The sequence below is a fragment of the Zeus faber genome (genome assembly GCF_960531495.2).
Source record: "Zeus faber genome assembly, chromosome: 16".
NCBI lineage: Eukaryota > Metazoa > Chordata > Actinopteri > Zeiformes > Zeidae > Zeus > Zeus faber.
This window is the reverse complement of record NC_137202.1, coordinates 1,715,282-1,727,781: the sequence shown is the minus strand read 5'-3', so window position 1 is coordinate 1,727,781 and position 12,500 is coordinate 1,715,282. Positions and strand designations below refer to the sequence as shown.

Here is a 12,500-nt window from a genome sequence, read left to right as displayed (position 1 = left end):
AGCAAACTTCAGACGGGCCTGGACATATACTTGCTTAAGCAGGGGGACACGTCTGGCACTGCAGGATTTGAGTCCCTGGCGGCGTAGTGTGTTACTGATGGTAGCCTTTGTTACTTTGGTCCCAGCTCTCTGCAGGTCATTCACCAGGTCGCCCCGTGTGGTTCTGGGATGTTTGCTCACCCTTCTTGTGATCATTTTGACCCCACGGGGTGAGATCTTGCGTGGAGCCCCAGATCGAGGGAGATTATCAGTGGTCTGGTATGTCTTCCATTTTCTAATAATTGCTCCCACAGTTGATTTCTTCACAACAAGCTGCTTACCTATTGCAGATTCAGTCTTCCCAGCCTGGTGCAGGTCTACAATTTTGTTTCTGGTGTCCTTTGACAGCTCTTTGGTCTTGGCCATAGTGGAGTTTGGAGTGTGACTGTTTGAGGTTGTGGACAGGTGTCTTTTATACTGATAACAAGTTCAAACAGGTGCCATTAATACAGGTAATGAGTGGAGGACAGAGGAGCCTCTTAAAGAAAAAGTTACAGGTCTGTGAAAGCCAGAAATCTTGCTTGTTTGTAGGTGACCAAATACTTATTTTACCGAGGAATTTACCAATTAATTCATTAAAAATCCTACAATGTGATTTCCTGGATTCTTTCCCCCCATTCTTTCTCTCATAGTCGAAGTGTACCTATGATGAAAATTACAGGCCTCTCTCATCTTTTTAAGTGGGAGAACTTGTACAATTGGTGGCTGACTAAATACTTTTTTGCCCCACTGTATATATATATATATATATACTTGACTAGGAAGGGCATTCCGACAAATGTATGTAAATAATATTTTTTTAATTTGGTTCGGTCGTTCTGCTCAATCTGTTCTTAAACGACTTATCTTATCTTCCCTTATCTCTCCAGATAAGGGAAGGGAACTTCTCTCCAGATGTTTTCTGACAGTTAAGTTTGACCGAGGTTGATGTGAGGGACTGACCTGATCTCCAGGCTGGGGTCTCATCAGGGAAACCTGGTCGTAGCCCCTCCTGAACAGAGCTAGCAGAGCATCCAGCTTCCCCTGGAGGGACGACACGGCAAGCAAGGGGTTAAATCCAAGCAGGACAGAGAGAGCAACTCATCCGATCTTTTAAAACAAAGACAGTTGAGAGAAGCCGGTGGCACCTTGATGGGCGTGTACCACCTCCTTTGCTGGGGGGCACAGCGGGGCGGTTTGCGAGGTTTGGGCTCGTAAGGCTCAAACTCCTGCTCCGGCATCTTCACCACAGCGTTCTTAGGTTTGTCCAGTTTGGCGCCTTCCTCTGTGGAGCCCTTCTCTCCCCACCGCACCTTGGTGAAGAGGAAGACCAGGGTCAGAAGCTGGTTTCATGCTCTGAGGTCTACATTTTCAATGTTTTGTATCAGTCGACATGCTTGTGTGTGTGTGTGTGTGTGTGTGTGTGTGTGTGTGTGTGTGTGTGCGCGCGCGCCTACCAGAGATGTGTAAAATTATGTTGGCTAGTTTGAACGATACATGGACAACTGAGTCTATCCAAAAATCCCAAATTTAAACAAATTTAACAAATTTCACAGAAAATAACTCTATAAACAACTAATATCAAATGAGTAAACATTAACAATAAAAAAAGAAGCATTAACTGCACATTTGGATTTATGATGGATTTTATTTCTTTGAATAAAAATGTACTCTATTCAAAAAAAAATCCGGAACCAATATATTTAGATCATAGACATAATAAAAGATAAGGAAAGACTTTATACAAAAATAATTAAAGTGCAAATTCTTCCAATGTTAGAAATAATAACAAATAAATAAACTATTTCGGCTTTAGTACAGTCTGTACCTCCATGCGCTTGATGCCACCCACTCCTCTACCTCCGTAGTACGAGGCGTCCACAGTAGGCCACCTCTTCTTGGGCACCCCATCCTCGTCGTCAGACTCCTGGAACAAAACACAATCTTTGGTGTTTACGCATTATCAGAAACTCTGGACTAATTAAATAAAATTGTTTTTATTGATACAACCAGGACTTGGTGATTTGGCCGATTCACTACCACAATTATCATAGTGTAGATATCACAATAACTTATGCTTATGCATTCAAAATCCCACGTTAAATAATCCAAGTCTATCATAATTATCTAACTTTGAATTTTCTAACAAAGTCAGGTACACTAGCAGAGTAATAAGATTCTTACAACAAAAAAAAAATATATATATATATAAATATTAAGTTTTGACCATGAGGATTTGATAGCAAGGTACTTACTGGCTCAGGAGGGGGAGGCGGTGGAGGTTCTTTGATTACCTGCCGGTCAGAAATACAACATTTAATTTGGCAACTTGGTGGTAAATATAAAGCAGAAATGAAGTTTTAGAACGGGAAGCTCACCAAGGTGCAGCACAGCGGCCAGAACCACCACAGCAGCAACAGACCCAGCAGCAGGAACAGCACCAGCAGGGAGATGAGCACGATGGTGCCGTCGAACTGCGTTCAAACACACGAGGATCACGTTGTATTGTGTCACAGTCGAAACAACAACAGATGGGGAGATTTCTCTCAGAGTAGGAAGTGAAATGAAGACAGATGGAGAGAAAGTACTCACAGCCTCCTCTGATGACAGAGCAGAGCAAAGGAGAGCTCAGAGAGGAAGCAAGAGGAGGAGCAGAAAACTGCCAAAGGACAGGAAAAGAAAAACAAACAGAAAATTAAACAGTAAAAGTTGGGCAAGAAATTGAGCTTAAATATAAAATGGAGTAAAAAAAATATATAAAAAAAAAAAAGGCAGACGGAAGAAATTTGAGGGCAATTTTGAGGATTTAACCTTCAGACTTGGCACTCACACATTCGGTGGTAGTGATGTGCACGGAGCTGGTGATGTAGGAGAGACCTTCATTCATGCTCACCTGCAGGAAGATCACCCTGCAACGGAGACACAACCATGGTCACACTCATACATTAACATGCACATCAACACACACACACGTGCACATAAGAACATGCACGCGCACGCACACGCACATACACACACACACTACAGACTTCTGCAGAGGCTTGCCTAAGGTATGTTTAGTACAATTCATTCCCAAAGCAGCTCTGTCCCAGCTTGCTGCTATTTAAAATACTTTGACACACACACAAAAGAAAATCTCTGGATTCCAAATCTCTTATGTGGTGCTCAGCTCATATTTATTTGTCTAAATCAGTTCATTTTGCTGTACTTTGTATTTGTTAAAGCATGGTTTAACAAGCATGGCTTTTGACTTTCCAAACGGAACAAGCAAATACAAAAGATGTCAAAATGAACTAAGTTTTACAAAGATACGTATTGCCGGTATTGTCGGCAGGAACAGGAGATCATTTTAAGGAAGGTTTCAATATGGAAAAATCGAAATATCTGAGCTATCATGTTGGGTAATGTTGCAATGCTGACAAGTAAACAGACAAAAACTGAATTTGTTATCTGTATGGTACTTTATCAATCATCATTGAGGAACCGGTCGTGAAATATCAATGGAAGCCAAGCAGAGAACATTCATTCAAAAGTTATTTTGAGATTTAGTTTGTGCAGAACATATTCTCCCTGACATTTTTGGATGGTTGCAACCCTTTACAGCTATTAACACAACCTGACTGTTCAAGTGCACTTGAAAAACCTCACAGAGCACTGCACGGTAGCCTTGCAGGTGATTTCGAAAATATTTAAGGAAACACAAAGCTTGCCGGAGGAGTCAGACAGTCGGGCGCGAGTCTCTGCTGTGGAAAACTCAGGGAAAAGGGGGTTTTGTTTGGGTTGCTGTGGTTGTGGTTTGTGGGGGTGCGGGGACAAGGGGGGCATTGAGATCTGGCTTTGAATTTAAGGAAGGAGCGGTGGGTCAGTAGGAGGAGGAGGTCAGATCGGGGGGCGGGGGGCAGGAAGGGTCCTTCCTGTCCACCGTTCCCTTCAGCGTCGTCCCTCCCCTCAAGAGACCCCCACGGACCCCAGACTCTCTCTTAACATCCACAAGTTAAAGGCACACTTCCTGCCGCTTTGTGCTCCTGTCCACACCGCTTTGACTCATCTCATGGAAAGCAGAGATACAGAGGCAACGATTCCACCCCCCCCCCCCCCACCACCCATCTCCCTCCCCCCTCTACATATGGAAAGCCCCCACGCCTCTCAGACAGCCAGGGTCACACAGCTATCCACTCCCTGGCGACAGACAGATCTCAGCCCCTATCAATCATCAATCTGCAACTATATCTGTCTCTGCCCCGTGAGTGTGTGCGCGTGCGCACATGCAACCATTTCTGTGTGTGTGTGTGTGTGTATGTGTGTGTGTGTGTGTGTGTGTGTGTGTGTGTGTGTGTGTGTGTGTGTGTGTGTGTGTGTGTGTGTGTGTGAGCGTGCATGTGTGTGTGTTGCTGCATCCGGAAGGTTCCCAGTCAACATAGATTTGTGTGACAGCGGCATCAACGGCTTCATTATATGTGACAAGGCTTGGGTAGAATGGGGAGGCTGACGAGGCAGTGAGGGACATGGGTGTTTGTGTGTGGGGGGGCGGGATTAAGACCTCAGCCTCTTTCGTGTCTCAGCTAGAACAAAACACAGCAGGATCTCCGTTATCAGCAAATCAACGCAATGACGTGATCTGGAAGAAGCCAGGAGGGAGAGGTACTGCAGCCTGGTTCATCTGCAGCTGCTTCCATCATCATATGTTCAATACATCATCACAGAATAGGGGGTCCCATTTTTTTTTATTGGAAAGGCCCCCTGGCAGAATAGGTTCCAGACTCCATCCCCCAAATAAATTGTACACACTTAATCTTCCAGTAATTAACGTCCGGGTTTTTTGTGAGGAGTGTAAAATTGAGCACAAATGTGACATTTAACAAAAAGTGCAGATGTCACAACAAAAATATAAACGTGTTGGCATCAGTGAGGGTGAGTTTATATATTTTGTGAATTTCCAAACATTAAGTAAAACACAAAATATAAAAAATAAGAATATGAAAAAAGAAATTCATAAATTTTGCAGTGGGGGCTGCGGACCTCAATAATGGACCCTCTGTCAGAGAACAGAAACAAGGGCTACATTCACACTGCAGGACAAAGTGTCCCAAATCAGACTTTTTCACTTCAGTCGGCGAGCAGAGCGAGGGGCATCATGACCACCCATCACCATTAAGCAGCGTAAATAGCGCAGGGAGGGGAAATAAATAATAGATCAATAAATAGATAAATAGATAGAGCTCGCAAGGGAGCACCCACGCTTGCCGCGCTTTATGAATAGCACTGGATCTAAAATAGAGAGAGTGTGTGTGTGTGTGTGTGTGTGTGTGTGTGTGTGTGTGTGTGTGTGTGTGTGTGTGTGTGTCTGTGTGTGTATGCCTGTGTGTGTTTGTGTCTTTTAAGGGAGTGATCGGGGCGCAATTTGCGCACATTGTATTTTTATTTAATTTTACTTAACGTCGTTATTGAACAAAATAAAAAAAGCACCGTGCCCCAGTCTGGATCTAAGATTTCATCTGTTAGCTTGAGCCGAGGTACACAGTCCCATGCCGCCCCACAACCTAACCACAGGCTGCGGACCGCGTCGCAGTGCATTTGCCTGCCATGTTTACCAAGTACTTCACGAAAAAGAACCACTGGGAAACATTAAGGTTATCAAACACAGTGGTCAGTAAATTCAATATAAAGAGTATTCACGACAAAACAGTTCGGGAACAAACTGGAAAAGAAAGTTCAACTCTTCTCACAGGTCAATGATGTATTATCTTCTTCTTTCGGCTGCTCCAGTTAGGGGTCGCCACAGCAGATCATCTGCCTCCAATACCTTCTGTTCTGCACATCTTCCTCCCTAACACCAACCGCCTGCATGTCCTCCCTCACCACATCCATAAACCTTCTCTTTGGCCTTCCTCTTTTCCTCTTGCCTGGCATCTCCATCCTCAGCATCCTTCTCCCAATGTAACTCTCATCTCTCCTACACACGTGTCCAAACCATCTCAATCTTGCCTGTCTCACTTTTTCACCCTCACTTTTTGTCTTCTTAATCCTGTCCAGCCTTGTCACTCCCAATGAAAATCTCAATATCCTCAACTCTGCCACCTCCAGTTCAGCCACCTGCCTTTTTCTCAGTGCCACCGCCTCTAAACCGTACAACATAGCTGGTCTCACTACTGTCCTGTAGACCTTCCCCTTCACTCTTGCTGGAACCCTTCTGTCACAGATCACTCCGGACACTCTTCTCCACCCACTCCACCCTTTCTGTACTCTCTTCTTCACCTCACTCACCACTGCTTTAGATGGTCGACCCCTAAGTACTTGAACTCATCCACCTCGACTCCTTGCATTCTCAGCTTTTCACCGCCCTCCCTCCCATTCATGCACATATATTCTCTCTTACTCCTGCTGACTTTCATTCCTCTTCTCTCTAATGCATGCCTCCACTTCTCCAGGCTCTCCTCAACCTGCTCCCTACTCTCGCTATAGATTACAATGTCATCTGCGAACATCATAGTCCATGGAGACTCGTGCCTGATTTCATTTGTTAACCTGTCCATCACCATTGCAAACAAGAAAGGGCTCAGAGCTGAACCTTGATGCAATCCCACCTCCACTCTGAATGCCTTCGTCACGCCTACTGCACACCTTACTACTGTCTGACTGTCCTCATACATATCCTGTACCACTCTAACGTACTTCTCTGCCATCCCCGACTTCCTCAGGCAATACCACACTTCCCCTCTCGGCACCCTATCATATGCTTTCTCTAAATCCACAAAGACACAGTGCAACTCCCTCTGGGCTTCCCTGTACTTTTCCATCAGCATTCTTAAAGCAAACATTGCATCTGTAGTACTCTTTCCTGGCATGAAACCATACTGCTGCTCGCTGATCCCCACCTCTCCTCTTAACCTAGCCTCCACTACCCTTTCCCATAACTTCATGCTGTGGCTGATCAACTTTATTCCCCTGTAGTTACTACAGCTCTGTACGTCTCCCTTATTCTTAAAGATGGGTACCAGTACACTTCTTCTCCACTCCTCTGGCATCCTCTCCCTTTTCAGGATGGTGTTAAACAGTCTCGTTAGGAACGCCACTGCCATCTCACCTAAACATCTCCATGCTTCCCCAGGTATGTCATCTGGGCCAACTGCCTTTCCACTCTTCATCTTTTTAAATGCTGTTCTCACCTCATCGTTGCTAATTTGCTGCACTTCTTGATCCACTATCCCCACATAATCCACTCTCCATCTCATGTTATTCATTCATCAACTCCTCAAAGTACTCCTTCCACCTTCTCAACACACTCTCCTCACTAGTCAGCACATTGCCATCATTATCCTTCATCACCCTAACTTGCTGTACATCCTTCCCAGCTTGGTCCCTTTGTCTTGCCAAGTCATTTTCTCCTTCCTTACTGTCCAACCTCTCATACAACTCGTTGTATGCCTTTTCCTTTGCCTTTGCTACTTCTCTCTTCGCCTTGCACCGTATCAGCTTGTACTTCTATCTACTTTCTTCATCTCTCTGACTATCCTATTTCTTCTTCGTCAACCTCTTCTGCGCTACGCTCTCCTGTACTTCCTCATTCCACCACCAGAAGTCCCTGTCTTCCTTCCTCTTCCCGCATGATACACCGAGTACCTTCTCGGCCATCTCCCTCACCACTTCTGCAGTTGTTTCCCAGTCATCTGGTAACCATTCATTCCCACCTATTGCCTGCCTCACCTCTTCCCTAAATTGCATGCAACACTCCTTTTTCAACTTCCACCACTTTTTCTTTGACTCTTCTTTCACTCTCTTCCTCTTCTTGGCCTCCAGAGTCATCCTACAGACCACCATCCAATGCTGCCTAGCAACACACTCCCCTACCACCACTTTGCAGTCACTTATCTCTTTCAGATTGCACCTCCTGCATAAGATGTAGTCCTCCTGTGTGCACCTTCCTGCACTCTCGTTGGTCCCCCTGTGTTCCTCCCTCTTCTTGAAATACATATTTACAACATCCAATTCCATCCTTTTGGTGAAATCCACCACCATCTGTCCATCCACATTCCTCCTTGACACCATACCTACCCATCACCTTTTCGTCACCTATGTCTCTGATCCCTTCGCCAACATGCCCATTGAGATCTGTTCCAATGGCCACTCTCTCTCCCTTGGGCACGCTCTCCACCGCTATATCCAACTCACTAAAGAATTCTTCTTTTTCTTCCATCTCACACCCAACTTGGGGAGCATATGCACTGACCACATTCATTATCACCCCATCAATTTCCAGCTTCATGCTCATCACTCTGTCCGACACACTTGTCACCTCCAAAACACTATTGACATATTCTTCCTTCAAGACTATCCCGACCCCATTTCTCCTGCCATCCACTCCATAGTAGAACAGTTTGTACGCAGCTCTGATACTACTGGCCTGACTCCCCTTCCACCTGGTCTCTTGTACATATTGTACATCTACTTTCCATCATGTCAGCCATGTCAGTCTCTCTCTTTACACTTCATAGTGCCAATGTTCAAGGTTCCTACTCTCAACTCTAGTCTCCTATTCTTCTTCCTCTCCTGCTGTCTGTCTTCAGACACGCCTTTCCCCTCTTCTTCTTCTTTGGCTGACAGTAGCACAATTTCCGCTGGCACCCTGTTGGCTAACGGCACCAGTGGCGGTCTTTGTTAACCCGGGCCTTGACCGATCCGGTATGGAAATCGGATTTGTTGTCCGCATGTTTGATTTGGCATGGTTTTTACGCCAGACGCCCTTCCTCAAGCAACCCTCTCTATTCATCCGAGCTTGGGACCGGCACTGATGATACACTGGCTTGTGCACCCCCAGTGGCTAGATTTTAATGATGTATTATGATCAACCATAATGGAACCAACCAATCACAGACTACAGGAGATCTGTGGGCCAACTGTTGAATGGTCCACTACCAAACTCAATAACACTGCCTGTTTGCTTCTTCTCAATGTGTGTTTTTTCTAGAAAGGTTTTGTATCGACATGAGCGTACTGGCGCCCTGAGCTCATCAATCTGTCTCACACCAAACCTGGCCAGGAGACGCATGGCCGCAGTTGCCCTCATTATTTGTCTCAACAGGCTATGGGTTTCTGTCCTCCCTCCATTAGTTTCCAACGCAGTCGGGCTCATCAGCCAGCTGCTGGGTCTCTGGGTCTCCTCCCTTGGCCCTTCAGCCATTCACAGCTGATTTCCCCCACAGCGGCAAAAAGAATGTGCCATCCCTGCTCAAGTGGCCTGTTTCTGTTGCATGCTAGGACACCTCCTTCAGGCATCATGATGAGCATCGTGTCATCAGGTCCTTAAGTGGTCGTATATACTGCCAATACTATCTATCTATCTTTCCATAATACAGTGTGGAAACAAAATACCTCTCTCTCCATCTCCATCTATGACTGGTTTTCACTGGCGGACAATACCAGCTCAAACCAGGCTGCAAATCTGAGTGACAGCAGCAAGACAGACAATGACTGGGAGGTGTCTGAGGCCGGGGGGGCTGGCATATATAATTATGCACAGTGCTGCGGGCAGCCGGGACGCGCAAGGCGGCCCAGCCCAGCTCTGAGCATTGCTCCGTCGGCCCCACCACAAACTTCTACCGAAACCTCCCCCCAGCAGAGCCCTTTAAAGCCTTGGAGGAAACTTTTCACTGCCCTGCCGAATCTACTCACACGTTCTTCCTCCTAAAGTGTCAGACACAGATCACAAAAGGGAAGGCGCACACACACACACACACACACACACACACACACACACACACACACACACACACACACACACACACACACACACACACACACACACACACACACACACACACACACACACACACTGAGGAGGTCCTTCTCCAGGAGGCCCTCATTAAGCCATGTTCCTGGGCTCTCTTGTTGTCTCTTTGTGATTGGTGTCTGGCTTCGTTAGATGTGACAAACACTGATTGATCACAGACACTTGGTGACTTTGCCTCTAACTTGTTCAAGGGCGGCAGTCTTCCCCTGCCTGCACTAAACTTGCGTGCAGCTGGCGAAGCTCGGCTCCAGAGTGTTGCAGCTTGAGATGTCTGAGGGGCAGGGACTGGAACCGGAGCCCACCCCGGGGTCTGTGGTGAAGAGGTGTGTGTCTTACCTCCCCACTTCCTCGATGATGGGAGCAGGACAGAGCAGGAAGGTGTCTTCTATTCTCACTGGCCTCTCATCTGCATGGCGCAGAACACATTTCATAACTACACCAGTTACACAAACTTACTACATCAGCCACCTTGTGCTTTAATGCGCACTATAAATTCATAAATTCAATTCAAATTCACCAATAATTCTGTAATTAAGAGTCACACAGATGAGTTACTTTTCACATTAATGCTTGAATTGTATTTTCTATACAGTTCAACTTAATCTGAAAGTGGACGACTTGGCTTCTGCTCTGGAGTGGGTAACTTTGCGCTGCCATGAGATTTAGTGATGTGTGAAAGTGCAGATAAGGAGCGTGAAGTCATCCAAGTTCAGCCTCCAACCAGTCACTCACCCTGCGTGTGTGTGTCATTGAGTTTGAAGCTGCAGAGAACCTGGTCTGTGTTTCTGGCGTGCAGGAAGCCATTGCCACTCACCACTACCTGGAAACTCTCTGGGAGAAGGAAAAGAAAATAATTGTTTCAAAATGAAATGTAAAACTACTGCTTGTCAAACATGATAATGGAAATGATGATGAACCAATCGTTATGGTCATGGTTAGTCCTGCAGAGGTTCTTAAACCTTTTTTTTTTCCCAAATCAAAACACACGTGTGGAGCTATGTTTGTATTTTGACAATGAAAATGTAAATAATAAGTAATAACATAAAAAAAGAAATAATACATTTAAATAATAATAAAAAAAACAAAAACACTATTTTTTTAATATTGTGTTCTAATAATGTCTTTGTTGTTTTTCCATTTTATTTCAATGCTTAATGCAATAGGTGAAGAAATTGTGTCACTGTGCAAGAAATTGCGATTTTTCTTTTCCTCACACATCTCAATAGAAATGAATTAATTGAGGGATCTTCAGACCCAGCTTCCCTTATACACTGTGACCCACCAGTGGATCGCAGCTGCACAGTTTTGAAACCTACTGATTCAGGGCAACATTTGGCTTCGGAGCAAGACTTATTTTCGAGTGAACCGACAGTAACCGAGTTTCAACAGCCGGGCCAAACCTCTCATGTGCTCAACCCAAGCACTGGAAACCCATGCATGGCTAATTAGTTTATTTGCAAAAGGTCTCATATGACACCCATTAGGATTGATCTTCACTGGCTTCCCATCAAATTAAGAATCCAATTCAAAGCTCTTGTGATCACTCCTAGTGATCACAAGAGCTTTCTCTGCGTGGTCGGGCACCTGCCTAACTTAGAGATCTACTGCAGCCCTATGTCACCAGCAGGTCTCGAAGGTCCTCTGATCAGGGTTTGCTGGCGGTTCCTGGATCCAGGCTTCAAACTAAAGGAGACTGTGCTTTTCAGGTTGTGGCTCCTAAACTTTGGACTTAAGATCTGTGGACAGTGTGAACACCTTTGAAAAGCAGCTCAAGACCCATTTGTTCAGACTTCCCTTCCTGTAATTTGTCTATTTATATGTATTACTGTTTTTTTTATTGTGTTTTATATCTGTATGTATGTTCATGCTTATTTCCTCTGTGAAGCACTTTGTGATGTCTCTGCTTTCAAAAGGTGCTATATAATTACAGTTACTTACTTTCTTATGTGTGTGTGTGTGTGTGTGTGTGTTTGCATGTGTGTGTGTGTGTCGTTGACCTTTTGGTCGCCCCAGGCACTGTTAAAGCGCAATGACGGAAGCTTGCCAGCATATGTTGTGGTGTGTATGTGGCCGCTAAGCAGCATATGTTAGAGAGTGGGGAAGAAACACTTGGTAAAAACATGACCGCCGATTGGATGGAGGCGAAGACAACGTTGGTCTGACCTCATCTACGGCCGTGTGATGTTGGCCCCGTGCTTCTGTTTGTTTGTGCGGCTGTGTGTACCTCAATGTGTGACTATATATGAGAGAGAGAGAGAGAGAGAGAGAGAGAGAGAGAGAGAGAGAGAGAGAGAGAGAGAGAGAGAGAGACACACACACAAACACAGCAAGTGTGTGTGTGTGTGTGTGTGGTCTCTGGCAGTGCATCGAGGCTTGCTCTAGCATTATCACAGCTAATAGAAGTGAACATTCGCCACACCTTTTACATTTAGGGCTCTGGCAGCGTGAAGATCACTGGGCAAAGCATCCCGTTCGCTCTTTCACAAAGGTCAATGACACACACGCACCATGTCTGAACAGCGGAATATGAAACACACACACACACACACACACACACACGATAAGTCCTACACGGAGCAGGAACTGGTGTATCAAACTGTAAAAAGGTACTGTATCATAATACAACACAAATTACATCATTGATTAGAACAATGTATAAGCCGGGATGGTTCCAATATTTTCTTATGTTTTTGTG

General features: G+C 45.3%; 1 protein-coding gene across 2 annotated transcripts in view; it reads right to left on the bottom strand.

Annotated features, from left to right (window-relative positions):
- Positions 1–12,500, bottom strand: part of antxr1d (ANTXR cell adhesion molecule 1d) — a 33,289-nt gene that overhangs the window by 6,512 nt on the left and 14,277 nt on the right. For both annotated transcript variants that reach the window (XM_080016129.1, XM_080016130.1), the window contains exons 10-17: positions 10,538–10,636; positions 10,142–10,211; positions 2,849–2,927; positions 2,397–2,492; positions 2,274–2,312; positions 1,847–1,945; positions 1,167–1,331; positions 982–1,062 (exon numbers count right to left, since the gene is read on the bottom strand). In XM_080016129.1, coding sequence (XP_079872255.1) covers positions 982–1,062; positions 1,167–1,331; positions 1,847–1,945; positions 2,274–2,312; positions 2,397–2,492; positions 2,849–2,927; positions 10,142–10,211; positions 10,538–10,636 — 728 coding nt within the window. The remainder of the gene's footprint in view (positions 1–981; positions 1,063–1,166; positions 1,332–1,846; positions 1,946–2,273; positions 2,313–2,396; positions 2,493–2,848; positions 2,928–10,141; positions 10,212–10,537; positions 10,637–12,500) is intronic.